Raw genomic sequence first — 26,520 nt, forward strand, 5'->3', positions numbered from 1 at the left:
ATAAAATGATTGTATTCAATGTCCAGGTGGCCTGCTCAAGTTCAGATGGTCCAGCTGACCTCTTTGCCAGCTGCCAGCAAATCAGTTTACCCAAAACAAGTAACCCAAGGGTCATAATTCCAGACCATCCATAGTTTTTCTCTTTCCTTTCTCCTTTCTTTCATAAATCCTCCTTTTTGCCTTGGCTCATTAACAGCCTTTGGATCATCTCCCTGGCAAAGGGTCAATTTTCATGCAAAAAAACCTAAAAAACCTATGAGTAACTTTTTTGACTTATTTGAGCATCAAAAGAAAGCAAATCCTCAATGGCTCTTCACTTTCTAGCATCAAAGGCAGAAAGAAGCTGGTCAGCACTGTTTATTCCAGTTTATTTAGCACTGCTTTCCAACTCTAACATGCTGCTATAGTCTGCTCATTGTTCCTGAATATGACCTATGAATGCTTTGTTTGTCTATCTATTCCCAGAGCTACTTCTGTGTGATTTCCTTTGAGCTCTGAGCTCAAATTCCTCCCACTTCTCTGCACTCCACAGAGCCAAGGCGTGTCCCATTTTGTACATTTCATAAAGTGTCTTTTGGATCAGTTACACTCTTGAAGTGTCTCCTTTCCTCAACAAGTTTGTCCTGCCTATAAGAAGAGATGGTATATTATGCATGTTTGGTGTCCGCCACAGGATAAAGCATGCCCGTGTGTGTGTGTGTGTGTGTGTGTGTGTGTGTACACAAGTGTCAAACACATAATAGGTTATTTCCTATTACTTTAACTCATATACTCCATGTGTTTCGGCAGCATCCCCTTAGGGGAAAAGGTCAAGAGGAGCCCCTCCCAATTCATGGGGTCAAGTTGGTTGTAAAAACCGGAACCTATATCCCTTTCCTTACTAAATTATGCTCTCTCGATCCAGGGTCCTGAGAATCTTGTATCTAAATGGCCTGGGTCCTCTTTTAGGACTCCCATGGACCTTTTCACACCCAAGGGCAGACCTTGTCCAAGGTGATCTTTTGGGGTGAGGCAGGAGCAAATTAAGGAGAGATGAATAGAGCTTAAACCTGCCAACAGGACTTCAGAGCGTCTGAAGTCTTCCTCTTTTATGTGTGTGCATATAGATCTGAAAGCCAGGAGTTGACAGGCACAGAATAGGAGTGTCACAACTTTGGCCTTACCCATTCAGCTGTTTTACTGGAAAATACCACATGCTCTGCCCATACACCTGGGGCTCATAGAGCCCATGACCATCAAAACTGAGCTAAGTTTTACTGTTGGGGTTTATGTTATGGGAGAGCAGGAAGGCACCCTGAAGAAACCATTAGGCGCAGCCATTCATTTCATAGATAAAGACACTAAGGCCCAGAAAGGATAAGCTGATTTTTCAGCTTATACAACTAGTAGCATGAACCAGGGCCTTGACCTCAGGGATATGCCAGAGACAGATCGTTCTAGCTTGTAAGCAACCAGTTTTTAAATTTTCAGGAATTTTTCAACTCTGTGATCATAGTAGGAATACTTATACCATATTTATACCACAGATATTGGCTGATTCTATAAATCAGGGCTTTCCTCTTTTCTCCTCCCCCTGGAGAGCTAGTTGTTAAACATTTACTAGCTTAACACTGACCTTGATTTTCTCAAGGTCTTGAGACATTGGATATCTTGAGACATTGGATGAAGGTCCCCTGGGTTCTAGGCTTTTCTCTCTGTTCTCACCAGCCAGTTCTCCTGCATTCCCTTGCTTGTCCCTCAGCAGGGTATAGTTCCCTCTACATAGGGCTTCCTAACCAGATTTCCCCTCAGAAATCTCTAGACTTGTCTATCCAGCTACCTGCTTGAACTCTCCACTTGGGCATCTCATTGTCATGTGAAATTTAACCTATTTAAAATGAACACTGGATTTCCCACTGCTTCCTCCAGTCTGCTTATGCCTCAACACTATTTACTACTACTCCCCTGAGGATGTACATTGGAATCTGAGAGGCATCTCTGGTTACTTTCTTCTCTTCATATTGTGGATTCAATTATGCCCCCCAAGAAGGTAAGTTGAAGTCCCTCCCCCGGTATCTGTGAGTGTGACCTTGTTTGGAAATAGGTCCTTTGCAGATGTAGTTAGTTAAGATGGGGTCTCACTGGAGCAGAGTGGGCACTTAATCCAATATGATTAGTGTCCTATAAGAAGAAGAGAAGAGACACAGGGACAGACACACAGAAGTCCCCCATATGACAACTGAGGCAAAGTGATGTGTCTTCTACAAGCTAAGGGACACCAAGGATTGTTGGTAACACCAGAAGCCAAGAGAAAGACGTGGAGTAGATTCCTCTCTAGAACATTTGGAGAAAGCATGACCCTCTGACATCTTGATTTCAGATGTCTAGCCTCCAGAACTATGAGAAAATAAGTTTCTGTTGTTTTAAGCCATTTAATTTGTGGTAGTTTGTGTCAACCAAGAAAAGAGGCTGAGCTGAAATAAAACAGAGGCATTTTAAAAAAAAAACAGGGGCATTTATTTGGGGTCTCAGAATTATAATTTGGGGAGTAGAGATTCAGGTAGTAACCCACGTTGTGTCTCATTAGAGAATAGAAGCCTGGAGTTTTTAAAGACAGTATGGAATGCTTGTATACGTTCTTTTTAAAGATTTTGATTGGTGTTGGTGGAAGAAAACATCTTGGTTGCTAAGGCTGTCATAAGCAGAAATCTGTTACCATAGCAAGTTGTAGAGTCCTAGGAATAGCTGCGATTTGGCCCAGTTCAAAAGTTCATGGTTTTACCCAGCAAGAGGATGCAAAGGGCCCATTTTCTTAATAGCCTCCTGGCTCCATTTTAAGACCCCTTGACATAAATTGACTCCATTTTATTTCACTTTCGACATTTGTTACAGCAGCTGTCAGAAACTAATACATCTCACAATCCCTATCCTCCTATGTTCAATCCACAGAAAGATCTCTTAATTATGTCTCTAAATAAAACTCAAATCTGTATGCCATATTAATTCAGGCCACCCTCATCATCAGCATGGACACTGCAACCATTTCCTAACTGGATCAGAACTGATCCCTCCAATTTATTCTGAAAGATCCACGCAAGTCCTCAGATCATGCTACTCTCTGCTGAAACATCTTGTTCCCACTGCTCTTACTAGAGCGTCTGGACATCTTAACATGGCTTGCAAGATACTACCTGATTTTTGAAACTTACCCTCCCCCTCACTCTCCAAACTCCAGCTCCAGCTGTTTTTTGTTTTGTTTTGTTTCTCAAATTTGGCAAATTCCTTTTCACCACAGGGCCTTTGCAAGAAGTATTTACTCTGCCTCTGGAGGTCTCCATTGTCTTCCTCCTATTGTCTTTCTTACCCATCTTTCTTACTTTTAGTTCTATAAAATCTTTCCCTCCAACTGTTTTTTCTTTCTTTCTTTTTCTGGAAGGTTGTATTTTTGAAGATAGTCATAAAGAAGATCTTCATATCACCCAACTTTTGATAGCCTAAGACACTGTTTCTAAAGACAACCCAAATAGCCTTAGAAGAGTACCTCAGGAGAAACAAGTTTGACCCCTATGCCAATACCAAGCCCCCTGACAACTGAGTCGGCCATGAAGAAGACAGAAGACTTCTTCCTTGTGGATGTCAAAACCAACAAGTGCCAGACCAAACAGGCTATGAAGAAGCTCTATGACACTGATCCTGGATGGGGTCAAGGTCAACACTCTGAACAACCCTGATGAAGAGAATAAAGCATCTATTCAACTAGCTCCTGACTATGGTGCTTTGAATGTTGCCAACAAAAGTGGAATCATCTAAACTTAGTTCAGCTGGCTAATTCTAAGTACAAATTCTTTAACAATTAAAAAAAAAAAAGAGAGAGAGAGAGATGGCTATAATAGTGTCTCCCTTCTCACAAGTTTTCTACAGTGTGAATTTGCTATTCCCACACCAAGAAATAGAATCCAATTTCTTTCTCCTTGAATCTAGGCTGACCTTATGACTCCCTTGTTAACCAACAAGAAATTGCTGTGAGTTTTATTGTGTGACTTTCCAGGCTAGGTCCAAAAATGTCATGAAGTTTCCACCTAATTTTCTTGAGACATGGTCTGGGGGTACTTGGTCCCTATGTAAGAAATTCAGTTACCCAGAGACCACCAGGCTGGAAACACCATGCATGGGTGTTCCAGTTGTGTGTGCCATGTGAGCTAGTCTTTTAGGCTCTCCCACCACCAAACATGTGAGCAAGGCCATTTGGATCCTCTAGACCAGTCCATCCACCAGCTGAATCCCACAGAGTGACTGCAGTCGATCCAGGAGTAGAAGAATCACCCAGCCACACTCTGACTGAATTCTTGACCCACAGAGTCCATGAAGCATAGTCTCATTTTTGTTATGCAGCAAGAGTAATGGGAACATCTCCACAGTAGCTGTTCGCAAGCATTTACTTATTGGTCTGACACCTTCAAGAGATGAGAAGCTTCATGAGACCAGCTAGTATGTCTGTGCTGCTTATAATCATGTCTTCGGTAGTTAGCACAGGGTTCGTTCAATAAAGATAAGAGTGTCCCAAAGTCTTAGTCCTGTTTAAAGGTTAACACTGCACAAAGGCTTCTGGGATACCCTGGGATGAAGCGAGGGAGAAGCTCTTCTACTCTTGGCTGCCTGTAATGGAATCTGACATTTGCAATTTCAGTCACGAGGAAATAGCTTAGAACTAATTTCTTTCAGACTTCTCAACTGACCGGTCTTACTCAGAATCTTCTACTGAAATGACAAAATATATTATGTTATATTAATATCTCTCAGGAACTGAAGTAATTTGGTAACATTAAATGTCAGAAAGTAGCTTCATATTAAAACTGAAAAAATAAAAGACTGATTAAGGAGAGACTATCCCATATCAATAATAGATAAATATTGTTTATTTTTCCAACATCCATTTTAATAAACTCATTAACCTGTATGTGATGATGTTTCTGCCAGTGGATATTACGGAAATTTACAATAGTTGAACTGATCCCCATTCACCTTAAACAAAATAGAATGGCAAGTACTAGCCTCATTTGCATAATTGTTTTGGATTCCTTAGACAGAAATAATTTCCAGGGTTGTATTGTCCAAAAATAATCTGCAATTCAAACTAGAGGCTTCATTTTTTTCTTTCAACTTCTTTGTGATAAGCATCCAAACTGTCTCATGATGTTAAATCTTGCCTGAAATGTTTTATACATATCTTGGTCTCTTGTTGCAAGATGATTCCGACCATTCTAAAATTAGACTGTGAGTGTGACATCTCTTTATTTCTTTAGAACCCTTTTCTGAAGGTATGTGAAAAAGCTACACCACAGATTCTTCTCTCAGCTAGGCTTCAAGATATTTTCTTATATAGTCATCTAACATATGTGCCCAATAAATCTAAAATTAAATTACTACATAAAGGCCACTGAAAACATGGATCATATACATTTGTCCCTAATGTGGGGGTTAGGGGTACTGAACCCCCATGCAGTTGAAAATGTGCATACAACTTTCAATTCCCCCCAAATTTAACTACTACTGTTGATCAGAAGGCTTACTGATAATGTAAGTATTGACTAACACATATTTTGTATATTATATATGAGATATACTATATTCTTAATAAAGTAAGCAGGAGAAAAGAGAATGTTACTAAGAAAATCATAATGAAGGGGCACCTGGGTGGCTCCGTTGGTTGAGTGTCCAACTCTTGGTTTCAGCTCTGGTCTTGATCTCAGGGTCCTGGGATCAAACTCCACATTGGGCTCTCTGCTCAGTGTGGAGCCTGCTTGAGATTTTCTCTCCCTCTGCCCCTTCCTTCCTCTACCTGCCACCTCTACCTGCTCTCTCTCTCTAAAATAAGTAAATAAATCTCTAAAAAATTGTAAGGAAGAGAAAAATACATTTATAGTACTATACTGAATTTATTAAAATAATCTGCAAAGAAGTGGACCTACACAGTATAAACTTGCATTGTTCAAGGGCCAATTGCAGTTATAAATTCATTATAAATTCATTTTCTTTCAACAGAAATGAGCCATCTCAGCTACATAACCTCTTATGCACTCAAAAACAGTCCTTAATTGTGAAACTACTTCTGTAAAACTCTTGAACCTTCTTTTATTTCAAAGATTTTACTTAAGTAATCTCTACACCCAACATGGGGCTTGAACATGGGGCTGAGATCAAGAGCTGCATATTCTACTGAGCCAGCCAGGATCCCCAAACTCTTGAGCTTTCTAAGAATTAATTCTCAGAGATGGTTTCAATTAGTACATAAGTCAATTAGTATGTATGTAGTATTAACAAATAGCCCCCAAAATATCAGTTAATTATTTCTTGCTTATGTTGCATGACCAATTTGAAGCAGCATATGCTGTGTGTGTGTGTGTGTGTATGTGTGTGTGTGTAGGGGAGGTGCCTAATCATTGAAAAATCATTGAAATCACTCAGGGACCTAAGCTTGACAGAGGTTCCATCTTGGGATATGTTTCATTAGCTAAAACAAGTTACGCTACTATGAGATTTTCAAAGGCTGTGGCTAAGTTCAAGCCCTCCATGAGCCTGGAAGGAGGTAAGAACCAGAACGTTTGTGCACAGGTATGATGAGTACCACGAATTAGAAGGTGACCCTGGGCCTAATGAACAATGAAGCAATCTCTTGTCAATAAGGAATATAAGTTCCAGACTTTGTCACTCTCACCTAAAATTTATTTCCTTCCAATTTTAGTATATGTGCTGCTGAAGCAAGCACTTACCTAAAATTTATTTCCAAATGCCCAGTAAAAGGCAGTTAAAATAAAGCTTCAGATAAATAGCAGCTCTTTGAAAGAAATAGTTGATTTGTGTTTGCTTAGGAAGATAGTATTCTGTATCTGATCGTAGCTCTGTGACTTCAGAGCTAACTATTGTGAGATACTGGATAATCTATGGATTAATTAATTCTCTTAAAGAGGAAATGCTTTGGGTCTTGCAACCTAAAATATCATGGGGGAACTGCAGCATCAGCACCACCTGGAAGCCTGCTATAATTTCAGACTCTTAGGCTGTATCCCAGATCAACTCAATTGAAATTTGATTTTAACAAACTCTCTAGGTGACCTGTGTGGTTATGAATGTTTGAGAAGCGCTGGATTAGGATATCTGAGGTAAGTCCATAAAATTAATTCTGTATCATGTGTGAAATTCCATAACTGAGCTCCAACATTTAAAAAAGAACTTTCTGGGGCACCTGGGTGGCTCAGTTGGTTAAGCCACAGCCTTTGGCTCAGGTCATGATCCCAGAGTCCTGGGATCAAGTCCTGCAACGGGCTCCCAGCTCTGATTCTCCCTCTGACCTTTTCCTCTCTCATGCTCTCTCTCTCTCTCAAATAAAGAAGATCTTAAAAAAAAAAAAAAAAGACTTTTCCTTTTTCAAATTTGGATTTTCCAATTGTCACAGGGCTCAAGACTAAAAAAAATTACATTTTAAATCATAGAAACAAAACCTGCTCTACTAAAAAATTGTTATCTTCATAATATTTTGCTTGCTCAGTGGGCCTAATGAGACTGGCACCTTATTTTTTTCAGTCTTGAAGAGAATGGCAGCTTTGTGACATTACTTTCAAGGACCTCAAGGGAGGTCAGATGACACCATGCCAAGAACAACTTGCATGTATTATAATATTAAACAATAAGAAGTTCAGGTCCCCCCTCCCAACACACAAATCTCTTTGGATTATTTATCAGGTCTCCAAAGGCAAACTACTGCTTTGAAACTTTAAGGAATGCATATATTATGACAGCCTAGCTCAGAACCCACCCATCTAGGGGAGAGGGTATTATTCCTGGGGATGTGAATGGCACTTCGTCATTACCATTAACACAGTAGTACATATCAGAAGTGATAGTCACTTCTGGGACTTTTTTTTTCTTTCCTGAAAACAAGAATATTTCCCAAAAGAATAAAATCGAAGGGCTGAAGTGAAGATTTCCTCCCTAATTTGCAAGGGAAGGGGTGCTTTTTAGGAAGTTTCAGCAAACATAATCTCAACCAGCTAGGAAAAGGTAAACCTAATTTAGTGCTCAACAATAATGCCTAGGTTTGTTTAACGCTTGTTGTGAAAATAATTTCACTCTTCATAAATTTCTTAATGTAATTGCCACCTGGGGAGAGAAAGAAGCTACAAACAAATGGTCGTACATTTTGTGGCTCTTAACATAAATAAGCCAAAATTTATCCACCAGTTTTATGACGCATTTTCCTCTAAACATGGCTCCATCTCAGAACTACTCCAGCAAGATACTGAAAACATTTAATGAGAAACATAAACCACGTACAGATAAGGTAAGTAAATACTTGCGTATTCCAAGTCACTAGGAGACACCTCAGTTATCATCCTTGTAATTTAGATGTCTTGACACCGTTTTATTCCCTGTTGTTTGTAGGCATTTTTCTGCTACCCCTAAAATAAATGAGTTTCATCATCAGTAGACACGTAAAGCCTGGACAAGGTGTCATAGCGCTGCCTCTGGGCTTCGTTTGATAAAAAACCTGTTCCACAGGAAAGTAAATCATGTTCCTTAACTGAAATGTGAGAGACTGGACTGAGCTGAACTCCAAGGAAACCCATTTACTCTTCTGTTATTTTTAAAAACACGTAAGTTTTTGACACTGATTCCTGATCTGATCCTCAAGAGGTGAATTTCATTATAAAGGAATGACAGTTCTGTTATAGAACTCAAACTTGTCCATGAGCCCAATGCACAGCCAGCCAATGTCTGAGACACCGACTCTGAAGCAAAGAGAGCTTTGTTATCAGAAGGGCATCCCAAGGAGAAGGCTGGGGATCATTCACAAAGTGTCTTTGCCCAGTTGAGCCTAGGGACAGTTTAAATATGTTTGGGGAAGGAGGTGAATACACAGAGGAGGGTGAAAGGTTCCTTGAAACCTTGAGTGGGGAGGGGGTTCTTGACACAACCAGAGGTAGGCATTCTTTCAGACAATGAGGCACCCTTTGGGACCTGGTAACCAGGTAAGTAGATAAGTTCAATAAAAATGTTAGCATCATCGGATCCCCATCAGGTTACTACAATCAGTGGGTAAACAGTAGGAGTAGGAGTGGAGTAGGAGTGGGAAAGGCAAAGTTTATGGTTGATAAGAGGTCCATAAAACATAATGAAGTGGGGGAAAAAACAGAACATGGAGCTAAGTTAATAATGCAATTAACAGAACTGTAGTTCTATTAACGCTTTCAAAGTAGGTCCAGGAACTGGGTGTCCAGCCCTAGCTGCTTTATAATACATCTGACCAAGGTTTAGCTATTATAAAACTGTTAATATAGTTCTATAACCAGGCCATGCAAGGCTTCTCACAAGACCAGAAAAGCTCCTCTCTCCTCTTCATTCCTTTCTCATTCCTGCCTTCAATTACCAGTTTCTCAAAATCATTCAGTAAACTATGGAGGACCATTAACAGGCTATTAGAAAGAGTGGAGCAACTGCCCAAGGACAGGCAAATGCACAAGCTCTTTTGAGAAGAACCTGGGAAATAGCATGCAGTTGGCATTAGATGATTTCTTTCTGACTGCGTAATGTATAGTAGCCATTATTCAGTTGTTAATGCAACACGATGTGTAGTCTGTCTTTGGGTCTCTGTATTTCCTGTGGTATTTTCTTCCCATCTTGGCAAAGTCCGACTTCATTCCCTTTTAATAGTTATGATAAGTTCTTGGCCAGAAGCACTTGCATAATACTGTCAGGTTATAGCTTATTTTCAGAGAAATAGTTTAGCTATCCTCAGTAGCACCAAACAAATAATTAATGGCACAGATGTCCATATTAATGTGCAGGGTAGCTCAACCTTTGTTACTCAGAAATTATTTTATTTAGTTTATATTCTGTTTTAACGTGTTAAGGATACGCCCTTTATATTCCCTCTTAATTCCTTAACTGAGACAGAACTAGTTATAGTTCTTCTATTACATATATATATTTGTGTGTATATATATATATATATATATATGAAAATAAGGTTTTTCTGTGATTGTTTATGTCCTATACTTAAGTGCATCTTCATAAAATATCACATTTGTTTAATGCTGCTTCAATTCATTCATTCAATATATTTATTGAGTATCAGTTACTTTTCTAGTTACTGAGGGTACTTGAGTGAACAAAGTAGACAAAACCCCCTACCCTTAAGGAGCTTACATTTTTTCCATGTTGTTCCAACTTCAGGTGGTCTTTTAAAAAAATAAAAATCCCCATGTTATAAAACCAACCAATCTGGCCTCCTCATATGTACAAATCATAGCCAGCATTTAGAAATAACACTTATAAAACATTTATTTTGTATCTGACAGTGTGCTAACCACTTCACATTTAGCTTACTTAATCCTCACAATAGCTCCAAAAGGAGGGATTACTGTAGTCCTTAGTTTACAGATGAGGAAAGGAGGCTCAGAGAGATAATTAAGGGGAAGTGTGAAAATTAATAAAGGGAAACCTCACTAAAGTGGACTGGGGAGGCTAGGAAGGGGAATACCACTCAATGTCAATTACAAGAACTGTCGACTACAGTCTCCAAAATTAGCATCAATCACAGACCAAAGGAAAGAATCCTCAGTGGGAAAGAATCATCAATTACAGGTCCCAAAAGAAAAAAGATATATAATGCCTCTCCTCTAAGAAATTCATTACTTCTGCAACTCAGCCAATGAGAAACCCTCATTACCCAGATATCTTGCTTTTTAACATTGGACTTTCTTTCAAAACAACCCCTTCCCATTTCCTCCTTCTCCATAAAAATAACATTCTCCTACTGTGTTTGTGGGGGTTGCCAATGGTTTGGCTGTACTTGCTTGTCTTGAATTTTACAATTCCCTGCCATTCCCAAGTAAACCCACTGCTGGTAAAGTAAGTTTTATTTTTAAGGTTATGGGAAGATACAAGATGAGATTTCCCTTGGCTCTTAACAACCGCTTCGCATTTCAGATGATCCTTTACGTACATTCGACGAATATAAGAATGACCGCATGTACTTTTTTGGATTCCCATTCAGCTAGACATCAACATCAACAATTTGTATTATCCAAGAACAATCTAGGCATTTTGTGAGAGAAGATGGTTAGAGTGGTAGGGGCTCCCCCCCCCCCCCCCACGCCAGTGAATTTAGGCAGATGATCTTAGGGGTGCTTGCTTGGCAATTATTCGAGGTGGTTGCCTTACCAGGTAGAGAGGCTTTGAAGCCTCAACCTGAGTTCTTCCGGGATTCAAGCTCATCAGCAGAATGGTAAGAAGCGATCCCTCAAGAGCATAAGGAATCCGAGGACCCTTGGGGGACGTACCAGGGGCCCTCAAGGTGATGTTAAACCAGAGGCCTCCAGAACTCTGAGAAGGGCGAAACCAGGGAACCTTCCCAGGTAGCTGGCATGAGGGGCTGCCTATAAAACGACACTGGATCTGGAAAGATGAAAGGCACCGTCGCGTGGGGTAAAACTACACAAAGTCGTGGCTGGGTAAGGAATCACTGACCTTCCCTATCGCCTCGCTGCACAACCCCAGGATTCCAATTTAATCCCTTACGTTCCCACAAGCTTCTTGCTCCCCAGCCACCCTTCCCGCCCGCCAGGTAAGCGCATGTGCAGAAAGAGTCCCAGCAACCGCCGCTGGAGCCAGAAGGCATCGATCGACTCTGAACTCGACTGCTGGACTTGTCGGCGATTGATTGAGGTGCGCGGTAGCCTAACTTCCGGTAGCGGCTCCGTTTCCGGCTTTCGGTTCGTTGGGAACTGGGCTAGGCCTCCGGTGAGTTGGAACGCGTTCTTCTTCGCTGTTTCGGTTCTCCGGGTTGTGGGTCGCCGGTCGGCCGGACGTCGGTTTGTGGGAACAGGGACTGGACGGGGCTCGCTGCTGGGGATGGCGTGTGTTTGCTCCTGAGTTCGCGGAGGTGTTGGCGAGGGGGTGGGGGTTGGGGTTGGAAACTGACGCGCTGGTCCTGCTAGGCCTCCAAATTTAGGAGAATTGCCTCTAGTGGGAAGAAGTGGGGTCGGCGATCGCTGGGTCGCTTTCTGGGGCTCTGGTCGAACGTGCCTGTGGCTGGAGAGGCGGGAGGTTCCCTTTGGACTCCAGGTGCCTTGCTCTGGTCCACACCACCCTCAGATCTCGCGGGAGATCTTGCAAGAGCCTCTCTTTTGAGAGCTCCGCTTTCAGTGTGACCCCTCACTTTCTTTTTGTCGTTTTCGCGACCCCAGCCAGCCCTTCCAGGTTAGGGGATCGCAAATCTGAGAAGTGTTACCCTTCACCTGTTCCGCACTAGTGCAGTCCCTCTGTAGGCTCCTTTCAGGCTTCCTGTACCGTTCACACACAGTGGATTTAAAATTGGTGAAATGAAGGAATATGAGGGGCACCCACGGAAATACAAGAGGGTCACAGTTGGCAACTAAAAATGGTGTAAAAAATGAAATAGCGAAGTGAGTGTGAAAGAAAAGACGAGGAGAACAAGGGTGGAACCCCAAGCCTGCTGTTTATTAGCTAACGGTTAGTCTAACAGTAGGTAGGCAGGTACTTTACATGTACTAGCCATTAATAACAGCTGCTCGAAGTGCTCCATGCCCATCGGAGAGCTGGGCCAGAACTTTATCTCATCTAGTGTTCTGAGTTCTGATAGGTAAATGCTGTTATACCAGCCCCGTCTTACAGCCGTGGACCTGAGATTAAGGAACTTGTCTTCAGTCAAACATCTGGTAATAAGCATAGATAGGATTTGAATTCAGAGGAGATTGGTACTAGAATCTGAGCTCTTAACCATCATGCCATACTGCTCTTTCTGAGTTCCAGAATTTCAAGTCCGTTAGAGTTAACCTTCGAGTCAGGACAGCTGGTGATGGTGTATATAAATTAAGTAACTGATAGGAAAGCACTTTTTAAGTGTACTCAAGAAGTATTGCTCTGCAAACTTCATTAATATGTTCTCTTAATGATTTTTACAGGGCACACGTTTGCTAGATTCTTTCTCATTTCCCTTAAAGCCTAAAACATTATTTTAAAAATAATTTCACTAAGTGGGGTCCCTGATGGCACATTAAATTAAGCATTCAACTCTTGAGCTCAGCTCATATCTTGATCTCAGGGTTTTGAGTTCAAGCCCTATATTGGGCTCCATGCTGGGTGTGGATCCTACATAAATAAATAATACAATTTTATTAAAAAAACAAAAGTTAGGGACGCCGGGGTGGCTCAGTCATTAAGGGTCTGCCTTCGGCGCAGGTCATGATCCCAGGGTCCTGGGATTGAACCCCGCATCAAGCTCCCTGCTCAGCGGGAAGCCTCTTCTCCCTCTCCTACTCCCCCTGCTTGTGTTTGCTCTCTCACTGTGTCTGTCTCTGTCCAAAAAAAAAGTTATTTTGTTAGGCAAGTGAAAAAACTATTGTTCGTTGCAGGTGAAAGGTAAGTATAAAAATAAATGTATTGGGTGAAATGTTATTAAAATCTGCCTAGGTACTGGTGCTCCACCAAGTTTTGAGCTTGAGAACTGTTGTATTTGTTTAAAAAGGAGGGCTAACCCAGGTGCATGGGAGGCTCAATCATTAAGCATCTGCCTTCAGCTAAGGTCATGATCCCAGCATCCTGGGATCTAGTCCCTCATGGGCCCCTTGCTCATGGAGATTCTGCTTCTCCCTCTGCCTCTGCATCTCACCCCTACTTGTGCTCTCTCTCTCTCATATAATTAAATAAAACACTAAAAAAAGGCGGGGGAGGAGGTGCTAGCAAGTGCTGGAGAAGTTTTAATTAAAGACTACTAACAAACTGGTATTTTCTGACATTTGGGATTGAAAGAAAATTGAGTTGTTAATAGTCCCTATGTTATGATACCAAACAACAGTGTGAGTTAATGCTCCCTGTTTATAACAGAATATTTACTGTCTCCTTAGGCAGTTTGAACAGTTTAACTCCAGCATGGATATCAGACCAAATCATACAATTTACATCAACAATATGAACGACAAAATTAAAAAAGAAGGTAAGTGCTTTTAAAAAACATTTGTTCACAACCAAAGTGTGTTTAATTACTAGCATCTTAAAAACTGTACTGCTTCAAAGCTTCTCATGTTAATCTTTGTCGGTACCTGAAATAATGGCTTGTTCCTTTTGTGTGAGAATTTTAAGGCTTTTTAAAAACAAATAGGTAAGGACTGAAAATTTGGTGAATGTGTTTTCACTCATAGATAAAATGGTTTGAAACTACTTTTAAAAACTAGATGGCCAGTAGTATAATGTGATTTTATTAAAATATGTGACTTTGTGTAAATAAGTAAATGCATGATGGGGGTCACTCAGTGAAGTATCATTTTATGAAGAGTTTTGTCATTGTTTCACAAATAAATTGTTTTCCCCTCTGCTTTTGCTCAGAGTTGAAGAGATCCCTGTATGCCCTGTTTTCTCAGTTCGGCCACGTTGTAGATATTGTAGCTTTGAAGACGATGAAGATGAGGGGGCAAGCCTTTGTTATTTTTAAGGAACTGGGCTCATCCACAAATGCCTTGAGACAGTTACAAGGATTTCCATTTTATGGTAAACCAATGGTAAGGCAGTCTTATTATTTTAATCACTGTTAATGGTATGTTGTTTGTAGATACACATTTGAAATTATGGCTGTTCCTTTCTGCTTTTAATTATTTGTTAAAGCAAGTTTGGGTTTATTTTATTTGCACATTTTTGTTTCTAGAAACACTAATAGTCGAGTTTATAATTCACTAGTTTATTATAGTTCAGATGGGGAAAAACAAAATATATCGAAGTGTACAGTGTTTAAAAAATAGTGGCAGTATTGGCAATATTCTCATCTCAGAAGAACTATAAGTTAACTCAGAAGATTAAAAAGAAACCTTTGTAAACTTGTAAAACAATACAGAACACAAAAATCATGGGTCAAAGAGGAAATCAATATGAAGTTTCAGAAAATAGCATAACAAAATACATATCAGAAGCCATGCGGTCTCAAGAAAGCAGTGATCTAAGAAAAGTTCAATAGGTTTTAAAGTCCTAGGTTTTTACTGATGAATAAACAGTGAGCAACAGTGAAATAGTTATGCATAGAAAGTACTAACCTCAGAAATGACTTGAGATTCCCATTTAGCGGCTGGGTGAGGACTGGATTGTGAGAGGGCTGAGAGGGACTAGGGAACTCAGTTAGGAGGGCACTGTCTAGAAATTGTTGGCATGGCTTCACTTTGCCAACTAATTATTTTTAATCAATGGAACCAGGTGTACCTACAGAGTACCTTGGGTGCAGATTCCTAGTGCTTTTTCCTGAGACGGGAATGGAATGAGAAGAGACCTTGAGGAAAGAGTCAGGGTCCAGAGTTTCCAGGCCCTGGATCTGATTCTGCCATTGACTGGGTGCGTTCCTGTGTTCATTTTCAGTACCTATAAAATGCAAGCAGATTGGCTATCCTTTAGGCTAATTCAGAGGTTATCAAAAACTTTATAAAGGACTGGGTAGTAAATATTTGAGGCTTTATGGACCACAAACAGTTTCGGTCATATATTCCTGTGTCTGTGCGTGTTTTTAACAACGCTTTAAAGCTGTAGGAAAAAAACAAAGTCCGTAGCCTATGGGCTATACAAAAACAAGCCATGGCCTGAATGGATTTGGCCCATGGTCTGTAGTGCAGATTCTGGTCTAATCCCTTTATTTTAGAAATGAAGAATCAGGCACAGAAAGGTGAGTTACCAGTCTCGATTATATTAGTACAACTCATGGCAGTACAAGGCCTCAAAACCTAACCTGACAACCAGTATTACAGTTTTTCCCCCCAAAACTAGTAGGAGTTGGCACACTGTCCTAAAGGGCCAAATAGTAAGTATTTTATGCTTTGTGAGCCAGATGATCTCTCCTGCAGCTGTTTAACTCTGTCTTTATGGCAGCAAAACCAGCCATAGATGATGTGGCTGTGTTCCAACAAGACCTGATTTACAAAAATAGGCAATGTTGGCTGTGGTCAGTGGTTCATGCCATGGTCAGTGGCCTTTATGGAACACATTATTTAATTCAGGAGTGGGCATTTTTTCTCTGTTACTAGAGCAAGTTTTCTTCTTGTCTATCCAGTTCCCCTTTTCCCATCACTCAGAAAACTGGGATTGTGCCTACATACACTCTTTTTAATAAGTTGGAATTTCCTGAAACAAGTTTGTCTGTCTTAGTAAGTATGAAGAAGTAGTATAATGGAAATTGCAGTTGGCAGGAGCATAAGACTGGGTTTTAGTTTAAATCTAAATTTACATTAATACGGAGGAACAGTTTCTTCCTGTAGAGGATTTTGTTTTGTTGAGTTGAGATGACAAGTTTGCATGCGCTGGTTACTCAGATACAGGAAAGCTAGAAATTGTTGGCACTGGCTTCACTTTGCCAACTAATTATTTTAAGTCAATGGAAAAAGTCCAGTGGACTTATAATGCCCTGAAAGTATTTTATGAGTTTCATTCTCTGGCTTCAGGAAGGCCTTCAAGGCAGGAAGACTGCCAAATTTCCAGCATCCTGGAAGAGGAAGAAGAATGTTCTTTGAGCTGTCTTGCTTTGTGTTTATTCAGATGGTTTTAGTTGCTCTTTTGTTTTAACTCCCAACATACCTGATCAGAAGTAAGCAAAATTTGCTGTAACTTGGAACTCATAACAAAATTACCCAGATTCAAGGATATTTGGTTATTTAATGCCAAAAAATACCTCAGTAAAGTAAAACCATCTTCCTAAATGGCTTCTCTTATGAAACCTTTGGCATAAATGTAAACCTTGCTCCTTCTCTAAGCAGCGGGTGTACTTTTTTATCCCTTATGGGTATTTAGTCTCTATCAGGGTTTCTCGGCATTGATCCTTTTGACATCTTGACCTGAATAATTCTTGTTGTGGTGGTCTATCGCCTTCATTGCAGAGGGTTTAACAGCATCCTGGTACCACACATGCCAGTAGCATGACAACCCAGACTGTCTCCATTCAGAGCACTAGTTGTCCCCTATGGACAAAACCACCTGTGGTTGAGAATCACTAGTGTAGACCAGCCAGCTAAGAATGATGACTGAGATCAGAGATTTTCACAGGTGACTCTGTCATAAAGACAGGTCACCCAAGATGTGTTCAGGTCAGGGAGAATGTTGAAGACACAGAGGAGATGGCAGGGAGTCCTTGGGACTAAGTCAGTTAGTCCAAGCCTATTCCTTCTGGTTAGATGATGACATGCAAAACCAGCAGTTGCTTATAGGGATAAGTCCACTTAGAAACCCTATGGTACAGCAGCCCAGAGTAGCCAGAGAAGGCCTTGGGTGCCAAGGTGAGGCTAGGATGCTCCTCTCTTTGTTTCCCCAGCACACACATCTCTAGGGATGAAAAAAAGAGACTTTATTTGGTTTAAACAAAATTTTTGCTTTTAGACCCATGCTACTTCAGAAGGTCACTCATTCCTTTCAGACTGAGATGCAACTCTTACTCTATAAGGCAATTTTATATAGTCATTTGTAGGACTCTTGTGTTTTGGTATGGGCAGAGAGTTGGTTTCAGCTCATTTAGCTCCAGAGAAGAAATGTTTCTGTGAAATAGAAATTGCAGTTTGCAGATAGATACGCCCTAGAAAATAGTTTAACTCCTAGCAAAAATTTGGATGATTGGTGTTGAATCTAGCTGTGTGATAATGTTTTAGGTCCGGGCCCTGCTACTCGAAGTGTGGGCCCCATCATCCTCTTTGTGCCTATTAGAAGTGCGAATCTTGGGCCTCACTCAGAGCTACTGCATCAGCATCTGCAGCCTTCCATGTAGTTAGAATGCACGATAAAATTCACGAAATGCTCTCCTAGACTAGGGTTTTTAAACACAAACCTCTTGTCTCGCTGGCATACTATTCTTGCTGGCCTGGTTGCACTAGCTGAGATACGCCATTCTTTGTTTCTCCTCAAAGCATTTTAAAGTTTAAGTTGTTGCCACTATTAGTCATTTTATTTAAAAATCGTAGATTAGATTCAAAGGGAAATCATTCTCCATCTTTAGTACTTTACCTGTGGAAATAACAAATTCCATATGATACATTCCACAGCTAATCGACACATCTTGACCCCTTAATTGAGAGTCTTTACCAAGGAGTAGACAACTTTCCAATGCGTTTTTCTCTGTTTCATAAAATTGAGAGAACATGTGGTGCAGATGTTTCAAAGTTCTGTGTTTCCCATATGAAAATCTTTGGGTCTGCTTCTAATAAGCATAGTTGTCTAACTTTGTCTAAGTTGTGAATCAGAGATCACGTTTTATTTTCATTTGGTGCTCAGTGTATTTAACGGATTTCCTTAGGGGTGTGTTTAAAACCAGCTTGTAGTGTATTTATGTAATGAAATTTGAAATATTAATGAAGAGTATAAACAGCCTTCAGCATAATGAATAGTAACCGTTTCCAAATAATTAAAACAGCGAATCCAGTATGCAAAAACAGATTCTGATATAATATCTAAAATGCGCGGCACTTTTGCTGACAAAGAAAAGAAGAAGGAAAAGAAAAAAGCAAAAACTGTGGAACAGACTGCAACCACTGCAAACAAAAAGCCTGGTCAGGTGAGATGAACAAAGTTCCTAGGTTTGTTGGTGTTAAGAACTTGACAGAGATGTCTGTTTTCCACTTAAGGGATAATTTTTGGGTGGCGGTGGGGGTATCTGTATGTGCCTTTGTGTGTTTAAAAGGCGCACTTTGAAGAAGCTGGAATTGGTTGAGTTCTGGAATTCCAATATTTATCTTTAAGCCCCAAATTAAATATAAACCTTTACATATGCAGATTTATATTAAACAGTTTTATTTGAATTTGTATGACATTTAGTTCCATCATTCTTCAAAATACATTAATAATATCTGCTGGCTTCTCAAGTTCTACTGCCTGCCAATAATGCTGTAGATACTATCTTTAATCTTGAGTGCTCCACAAAGCTGCTTTCTTTGAACAGTTGAGGGATTCAAAAATCTAATTTGAAATAAAAGTGAGATTATCATCCAAAATGTAGTTACTTTTGGACTGAAAATGATTAGAAATCAGTTTCATGAAGTAATTATACTTCATGAAGTAATTATACTTCATGAAACTGATTTCTAATCACTTTTATTTATTTTTTTTGCTTTACTTTTGTCTAATTTTTTTTTAAAGAAGGGAAAGACTGGTTCTTGTTTTTTTTTGTATATATTTCTCCATAATTTTAAAGGTTAGAGGTTAAATTTTATGATATAGTCTTTAAAATTTTGGACTAGATCTTTCAAAATTAACTGAGAAGTTAAAGTTTGACTCAGTTACAGTGTAAATTCTTAATGTAAAATTAAACGGAATAAGGAATATTTTTAAATTAATGTGTTTTTTTAAAGTTTTAATTCCAGTAGGGTTAGCATAAGTGTTGTTAGTTCCAGGTGTATAGTATAACTTCTGTGCATGACTCCATGCTCATCACGGTAAGAGCCCTCCTTAATCCTTGTCCCCGATTTCTCTCATCCCTCTCCACATCTCCTCTCCAATGACCATCAATTTATTCTCTGTAGTTAAGGGCCTGTTTGTTGTCGTGTCTCTTTCCCTTTATGTTTTTCTTTTATTTGTTGGTTTTGTTTCTTAAATTCCACATAGAAGTGAAATGTATGGTATTTGTCTTTCTCTGACTGACTGATTTAGCATTATGCCCTGTGGTTCATCCATGTTGTTGCAAAAGATAGGATTTCATTCTTTTTTATGGCTGAATAATATTACCTTGTATATATACACCACATCTTCTTCATTCCTTCGTCTTATCAATGTACACTTGGGTGGCTGTTGTAAATAAAGTGCTGTAAACATTGGGATGCGTGTATCCCTTTGAATTAGTGCTTTTGTATTATTTGGGTAAATAACCAATAGTGTGATTACTGGATCGTGGGGTGGTTCTATTTTAATTTTTTGAGGAACCTCCATACAGTTTTCCAGAATGGCTGCACCAGTCTTTACTCCCACCAGCAGTGTAACGAGGGTTCCTTTTTCTTCGCATCCTCATCAACATTTGTGGTTTCTTGTATTTATGATTTTAGCCTTTCTGACAGGTGTGGGGTGACATCTCCTTGTAGTTTTCATTTACATTTCCCTGTTGATGAGTGATGTTGAGCTTCTTTTCATGTGTCTGTTTGCCATCTGTATGTCTTTGGAGAAATGTCTGTTTATGTCTTCTGCCCATTTTTTAGTTGGATTATTTGTTTTTTGGGTTTTTCATCAGTTGGTAATATACTCTGGATACTTAATCCTTTATTGGATATGTCATTTGCAAATATCTTCTCCCATTTAGTAGGTGGTCTTTTAAAAATTAATGTTATTTTTATGCAGTAATTAAAATTATAATCACCTGTTGCTTTTTTAGAGCAATCAGCAATTTAACTATTTTCTATTTCTTTTGTTTAGGGAGCACCAAATGCAGCAAATACCCAAGGAAATTCAACACCAAATCCTCAGGTAATCTTTGTTTCCATGTGGTGCTTCCTTTTTAAAGTAAAATTATAAACCAGTAATATACAACAACTTGCCTGTCTCCAAAAAATGAAAAAAATTCCTTGTATAAGACATTAAATTATATAACACTTCATATAGAAACTCATGTCTCAAAACATTTTGATTTTTTTAAAAAATGACATCTCACTTTATTCCTTTCTTTCCATAATGTTTCAGTGATGGAATAGAAATGACAGATTTTAAACTCTACAAAGGCTGGGAGCGAACATTTTTATTTTCCCTACAGTATGTACAAAGCCCAGGGCTTTACAGACACACAGGTTGGGGGAAGTGGCCTGATGAATAGGCTCTCTTTCCGTACCAGTTGCTCAAAGCACTGAACTGTCTTTTCTAATAGAGCAAGGTGGTTTTACAGTTACCCTTGCTCTGGCATCTGAGAACAAGTATATATGTCTCTTTATATATAGGTTTTAGAAACCTCTTAGCAAATCTCCCCTGCTGGAAGCCTCAAAGAGAAAGCCTTAATTAGATACTGATGGTTTCCCCTTGGTTCCTTGGATGCTTAGAGTCTGACAAGATCCTTAAGTCCAGAGAATTCCTTACACCTCAGAGCTTTTCTTCTTTGATGTGAAGTTTTGTGCATTTTCCTTTATTATCCACCTCCCTCTTTTGGAGTCTTTCCGCAGTTGTAGTTCAGTTTACAAATGCCAGCACTTAATTCTCTGAGCCTTAAACCTCGTCTTTTCTCTTCATGAAAGTAGCCTGAATACAGAGAGGCTCTTAGGTCCAGGATGACCCTGTCCCTAGAATTCTCTATAACCGCAGCTTAGGGTATCAGATAACTAGTTTAACATCTAATAATACTTGTTCCATTTGGTTGTAACTAGATGCTCTGTATATCCCATTTACTTGCAGACAGTATTAAAAGTCGCCAAATAGTAGTGACTTATACTCAAAGTGGTTCTAAATTTTCTTAAATGCTCGAGATTGTAAACAGTAACTCAGGATTGAAATCTGAATGTTACTGGGGTAACCAGCTGAAGTTGGGCAACATTGCTGCCATTTCTAGTTTTGTTTGGCTCTTTCGTTATGTAATCTAATTGACAGTCTTTCCTGTACAAGTGACGCTGGATGCTTAAAACTTAAACATTGTTTTAAATACTATTAAATACTTTAAACTTAATAAAATTTATAATTATCCAGATCTGTATAAAGTGACTTGAATATCTGCTTAGTTGCTGTTAGATGTATGTTTATTTCTCTGGTGTCATTGTTTTTTAGCTTTAGTGTTTGATGTAGTGCTACATTCATAATCTTTAATAAACTGGAATGTAGCTCTCTGAAGTGGCTTGCTATACTTTTTATAATTAAAGCTAACTTTGCCTTTTTTCTTTGTATTAGGTCCCTGATTACCCTCCAAACTATATTTTATTCCTCAATAATTTACCAGAAGAGACTAATGAGATGATGTTATCCATGCTGTTTAATCAGTAAGTTGTTCGTAAACCAGTCTGTTCTGAAAGCCTCCCAACAGGACAAATAGCTCTTCTGTAGGTTGAATCCTTTTGTGTATCACAACAGTGATTCCTATAGCTTCCTTGATTTGGTCTATGGTTAATGATGTAAGTTGAAGCAAGTCTGTAGATTTGGCACATAAAAAGCTGAATTACCTCTAATATTTGCATTGTTCTAATTGATGAGTAAATCAGAAAACAAATTTTTGGTACAATGACAAAATTGAACTAGCTTACATTACAGCTACACTTCTTTCATGGCATTATTAATTATATTTTAGACTCTTTGAGCCTCTTTAGGATTCTTGGTAGGATATGATACTTTTCCTAGACCAGCATCGGGAAGTTGCTGATTTAAACACAGAATGAGCATTTATGTATTTGATATCCTTTATATATTTATGTGTATATGTATAAATTGTTTCTCCTCTTGCAGGTTTCCTGGCTTCAAGGAAGTACGTTTGGTACCTGGGAGGCATGACATTGCTTTTGTTGAATTTGAAAACGATGGACAGGCGGGGGCTGCCAGGGATGCTTTACAGGGATTTAAAATCACACCGTCCCACGCCATGAAGATCACCTATGCCAAGAAATAACATATTGGATAGTTGTCTTTAAAGGACTTGGTGTTATTTATAGTGTTTGTTTTGATAACATTTGGTCAGGCCATTTTTTAATAGTTGGAGTGAGGGGGGTGTGAAAGTGAAATTTTTGTGAATGATTTTAAAAAATACCTAGTCTTTGTTTAGCCTTAGTGAACTATGAAATATGAGGACCTCAATTTTGTATAATAAACTTCTATTTGTATTCTTTACCTAATACTTCATTTATTCCATTGTCCTATCACCAAATGTTTATGCTAGTCTGGAGCACCTCTTAAGGAATAGAAAACTGGGGCACCTGGGTGGCTCAGTCTTTAAGCATCAGCCTTCGGCTCAGATCATGATCCTGGGGTCCTGGGAGCAAGCACTGCCTCAGGCTCCCCGCTCAGCGGGAGCCTGCTTCTCTCTCTCCCACTCCCCCTGCTTGTGTTTCCTCTCTCGCTGTCTCTTGCTTCAAATAAAATCTTAAAAAAAAAGGAAATATATGGAACTATAATTGGATACTTTCCTAGTATTATTTTGGATCAGCTAATGGCAAAGAACCATTGAAAAATTTTTTTTTTTTTTTTTCAGATTTTATTTGAGAGAGAATATGAACAAAACAGGGGGAGGTCCAGAGACAAGAAGAGAGAATCCTCAAGCAGACTCCCTGCTGAATAAGAGCTAGAGGCAGGGATGCAGAACTCAATCCCAGAACCCAAGCCTAAGTCAGACACCTAACTGAGCTACTCAGATGCCCCCATTGAATCATTTTAACAAAAGGAGAATTAGATCAAGCCCTTCATTATTAGATTTTTCTGTAATTTTTTTTCGTATGGATTGCTGGGTGTGTGTGTATGTGGTAATGGTAAGAGTGTGTGTGTTTGGTGTTGATGGTAAAAATAATTGCCTTAAGTGTTAGAAGAAAATGAGACTTGGACAGGAACCAAATTTGAACTCTGTGTTCTTCAAATAAATGAGTATAATTTCTTGCTGGTAGTAGACATTTCACAAAGCTTTTCATTCAGCATTTAATTGGTTAAAGGCCATCTAGGAGTAACATGTTTTCTGGGAAAACAAGGAAAGAGAATGCTATCTTTGAACTCCTATTTCATGCTCCTATGCTCTTGATGGAATTTTCCCTAAGGAATACCTGCTTGTCTAATCTACCCTGTTCTTAAGAAGGTTTCCCTCCAAGGGAAAGAATTTACAGTCTAGAAAATTTTTAAAGATAAATAGGCTGATTTGTAAAAAATTGCCAGTTCTAATCTTAATACCTCTGTAATTCTCAAACATCAGTGTCTAATTCTTAAACACCAAAGCTCATTTTCTTTAGCTTTTGATTTATACCTAAGGCTGTGATTTAGTCCCCTGCTAGTAAAACCATGGGCATCTTTAGAAGTGGACAGTTTTGCACCTGTAGCACACATAAGTGACACTTGATAATTTTTTTCATGTTTTTCTTTGAATATTTTCTTGAATAAAAGTTTGAATTTTTATTGCAAATGGGATGACTACTTTTAGACTTATGTAGATTTTTGTCAGGTCACTCTTCCATATACATAAGGAGGAAAAAGCAAAATAGTTTTTATTCCTAAAGCTGCCACATTTAGAATCTCTATCTCTCTCTTTTTTTTTTTTAAGATTTTATTTACTTGAGAGAGCACAAGTAGAGGGAGGGACAAAGGGAGAGGGAGAAGCAGACTCCTCACTGAGCAGGTAGCCTGACAAAGGTTGGATTGTAGGACCCTGAGATCATGACCTGAGCCAAAGGCTTAACCGACTGAGTCACCCAGGTGCTCCTAGAGTCTGACTTACTGAATAACTTATTTGTCAAGTTTATGTTCGCTTGTAAAATGTATTAAGAATGAATTACTAGAAAAAGGACCATGCTCTTGAGATGTTCGAGCAGTGCTAGTTGCTGTTTAGTTTTCTAACTTCTTACTCTCAGTGACTGTCCTTAACTTGTCTGAGAAAAGGTTTCACAGATGCCCCTGCTTTGAGTGTCTGTATGAGCGAAAGAGAAGGGTCTGTGGAGCTGGAGTGGGGTGAGAGCGAGGGAGGGGAGAGTAAGATGGAACTATATAGGCCTTTATAAGGACTTGCTTTTAAACTCCTTGAAATGGGCAACTCAGATTTTTTTTTTAAGATTTTATTTATTTATTTGACAGAAATCACAAGCAGGCAGAGAGGCAGAGAGAGGAGAAAGCAGGCTCCCCTCGGAGCAGAGAGCCCGATGTGGGGTTCGATTCCAGGACCCTGGGATCATGACCTGAGCTGAAGGCAGAGGCTTTAACCCACTGAGCCACCCAGGCACCCCTCAGTTTTTTTTTTTAATTTTTTATAAACATATAATGTATTTTTATCCCCAGGGGTACAGGTCTATGAATCGCCTGGTTTACACACTTCACAGCACTCACCAAAGCACATACCCTCCCCAATGTCCATTATCCCACCCCCCTTCTCCCAACCCCCCTCCCCCCAGTAACCCTTAGTTTGTTTTGTGAGATTAAGAGTCACTTATGGTTTGTCTCCCTCCTGATCCCATCTTGTTTCATTTATTCTTCTCCTACCCCCTTAAGCCCCCATGTTGCATCACCACTTCTTCGTATCAGGGAGATCATATGATAGTTGTCTTTCTCTGCTTGACTTATTTCGCTAAGCATGATACGCTCTAGTTCCATCCACGTTGTCGCAAATGGCAAGATTTCATTTCTTTTGATGGCTGCATAGTATTCCATTGTGTATATATACCACATCTTCTTGATCCATTCATCTGTTGATGGACATCTAGGTTCTTTCCATAGTTTGGCTATTGTGGACATTGCTGCTATAAACATTCTGGTGCACGTGCCCCTTTGGATCACTACGTTTGTATCTTTAGGGTAAATACCCAATAGTGCAATAGCTGGGTCATAGGGCAGGTCTATTTTCAACATTTTGAGGAACCTCCATGCTGTTTTCCAGAGTGGCTGCACCAGCTTGCATTCCCACCAACAGTGTAGGAGGGTTCCCCTTTCTCCGCATCCTCGCCAGCATCTGTCATTTCCTGACTTGTTGATTTTAGCCATTCTGACTGGTGTGAGGTGATATCTCATTGTGGTTTTGATTTGTATTTCCCTGATGCCGAGTGATATGGAGCACTTTTTCATGTGTCTGTTGGCCATCTGGATGTCTTCTTTGCAGAAATGTCTGTTCATGTCCTCTGCCCATTTCTTGATTGGATTATTTGTTCTTTGGGTGTTGAGTTTGCTAAGTTCTTTATAGATTCTGGACACTAGTCCTTTATCTGATATGTCGTTTGCAAATATCTTCTCCCATTCTGTCAGTTGTCTTTTGATTTTGTTAACTGTTTCCTTTGCTGTGCAAAAGCTTTTGATCTTGATGAAATCCCAATAGTTCATTTTTTCCCTTGCTTCCCTTGCCTTTTGCGTTGTTCCTAGGAAGATGTTGCTGCGGCTGAGGTCGAAGAGGTTGCTGCCTGTGTTCTCCTCAAGGATTTTGATGGATGCCTTTCTCACATTGAGGTCCTTCATCCATTTTGAGTCTATTTTTGTGTGTGGTGTAAGGAAATGGTCCAATTTCATTTTTCTGCATGTGGCTGTCCAGTTTTCCCAGCACCATTTATTGAAGAGGCTGTCTTTTATCCATTGGACATTCTTTCCTGCTTTGTCGAAGATTAGTTGACCATAGAGTTAAGGGTCTATTTCTGGGCTCTCTATTCTGTTCCATTGATCTATGTGTCTGTTTTTGTGCCAGTACCATGCTGTCTTAATGATGACAGCTTTGTAATAGAGCTTGAAGTCCGGAATTGTGATGCCACCAACGTTGGCTTTCTTTTCAATATCCCTTTGGCTATTTGAGGTCTTTTCTGGTTCCATATAAATTTTAGAATTATTTGTTCCATTTCTTTGAAAAAGATGGATGGTACTTTGATAGGAATTGCATTAAATGTGTAGATTGCTTTAGGT

At 39.5% G+C, this 26,520-nt stretch overlaps 1 protein-coding gene and 1 long non-coding RNA gene across 4 annotated transcripts; one reads left to right on the top strand and one right to left on the bottom strand.

The window, feature by feature from the left end:
* Nucleotides 1-2,494: 2,494 nt before the first annotated feature.
* On the bottom strand, nucleotides 2,495-11,611 carry LOC131808134 (uncharacterized). Its single transcript, XR_009344691.1, has 3 exons — nucleotides 11,506-11,611; nucleotides 8,311-8,435; nucleotides 2,495-4,737 (listed from the first exon to the last, which is right to left on the bottom strand). It is a non-coding gene; the product is annotated as an uncharacterized LOC131808134 (long non-coding RNA).
* Nucleotides 11,612-11,692: 81 nt separating this feature from the next.
* SNRPB2 (small nuclear ribonucleoprotein polypeptide B2) lies at nucleotides 11,693-22,782 on the top strand. 3 transcript variants are annotated; one of them, XM_059134091.1, is made up of 7 exons: nucleotides 11,693-11,778; nucleotides 13,905-13,993; nucleotides 14,383-14,555; nucleotides 18,422-18,562; nucleotides 20,407-20,457; nucleotides 21,856-21,944; nucleotides 22,405-22,782. In XM_059134091.1, the coding sequence occupies exons 2-7, from the start codon at nucleotides 13,930-13,932 to the stop codon at nucleotides 22,562-22,564; spliced, it is 678 nt and encodes a 225-aa protein (XP_058990074.1). In that variant the 5' UTR covers nucleotides 11,693-11,778; nucleotides 13,905-13,929; the 3' UTR covers nucleotides 22,565-22,782. The 3 variants fall into 3 exon arrangements, with proteins under 3 accessions (XP_058990074.1, XP_058990076.1, XP_058990075.1); XM_059134093.1 differs by having other exon boundaries at nucleotides 11,729-11,778; nucleotides 13,909-13,993; XM_059134092.1 differs by lacking the exon at nucleotides 11,693-11,778 and adding an exon at nucleotides 11,801-11,849.
* The last annotated feature ends 3,738 nt before the right edge of the window (nucleotides 22,783-26,520 follow it).

This window comes from Mustela lutreola, chromosome 9, assembly GCF_030435805.1.
Source record: "Mustela lutreola isolate mMusLut2 chromosome 9, mMusLut2.pri, whole genome shotgun sequence".
Lineage (NCBI taxonomy): Eukaryota > Metazoa > Chordata > Mammalia > Carnivora > Mustelidae > Mustela > Mustela lutreola.

What these genes read in the sequence shown, in the direction of transcription:
- SNRPB2 (XM_059134091.1), top strand. Translation starts at nt 13,930, where the DNA reads ATGGATATCAGACCAAATCATACAATTTACATCAACAATATGAACGAC. An exon ending in CATTTTATGGTAAACCAATG is followed by an intron (nt 14,556 to 18,421) that starts GTAAGGCAGTCT and finishes TAATTAAAACAG; the next exon opens with CGAATCCAGTATGCAAAAAC. An exon ending in CAAACAAAAAGCCTGGTCAG is followed by an intron (nt 18,563 to 20,406) that starts GTGAGATGAACA and finishes TCTTTTGTTTAG; the next exon opens with GGAGCACCAAATGCAGCAAA.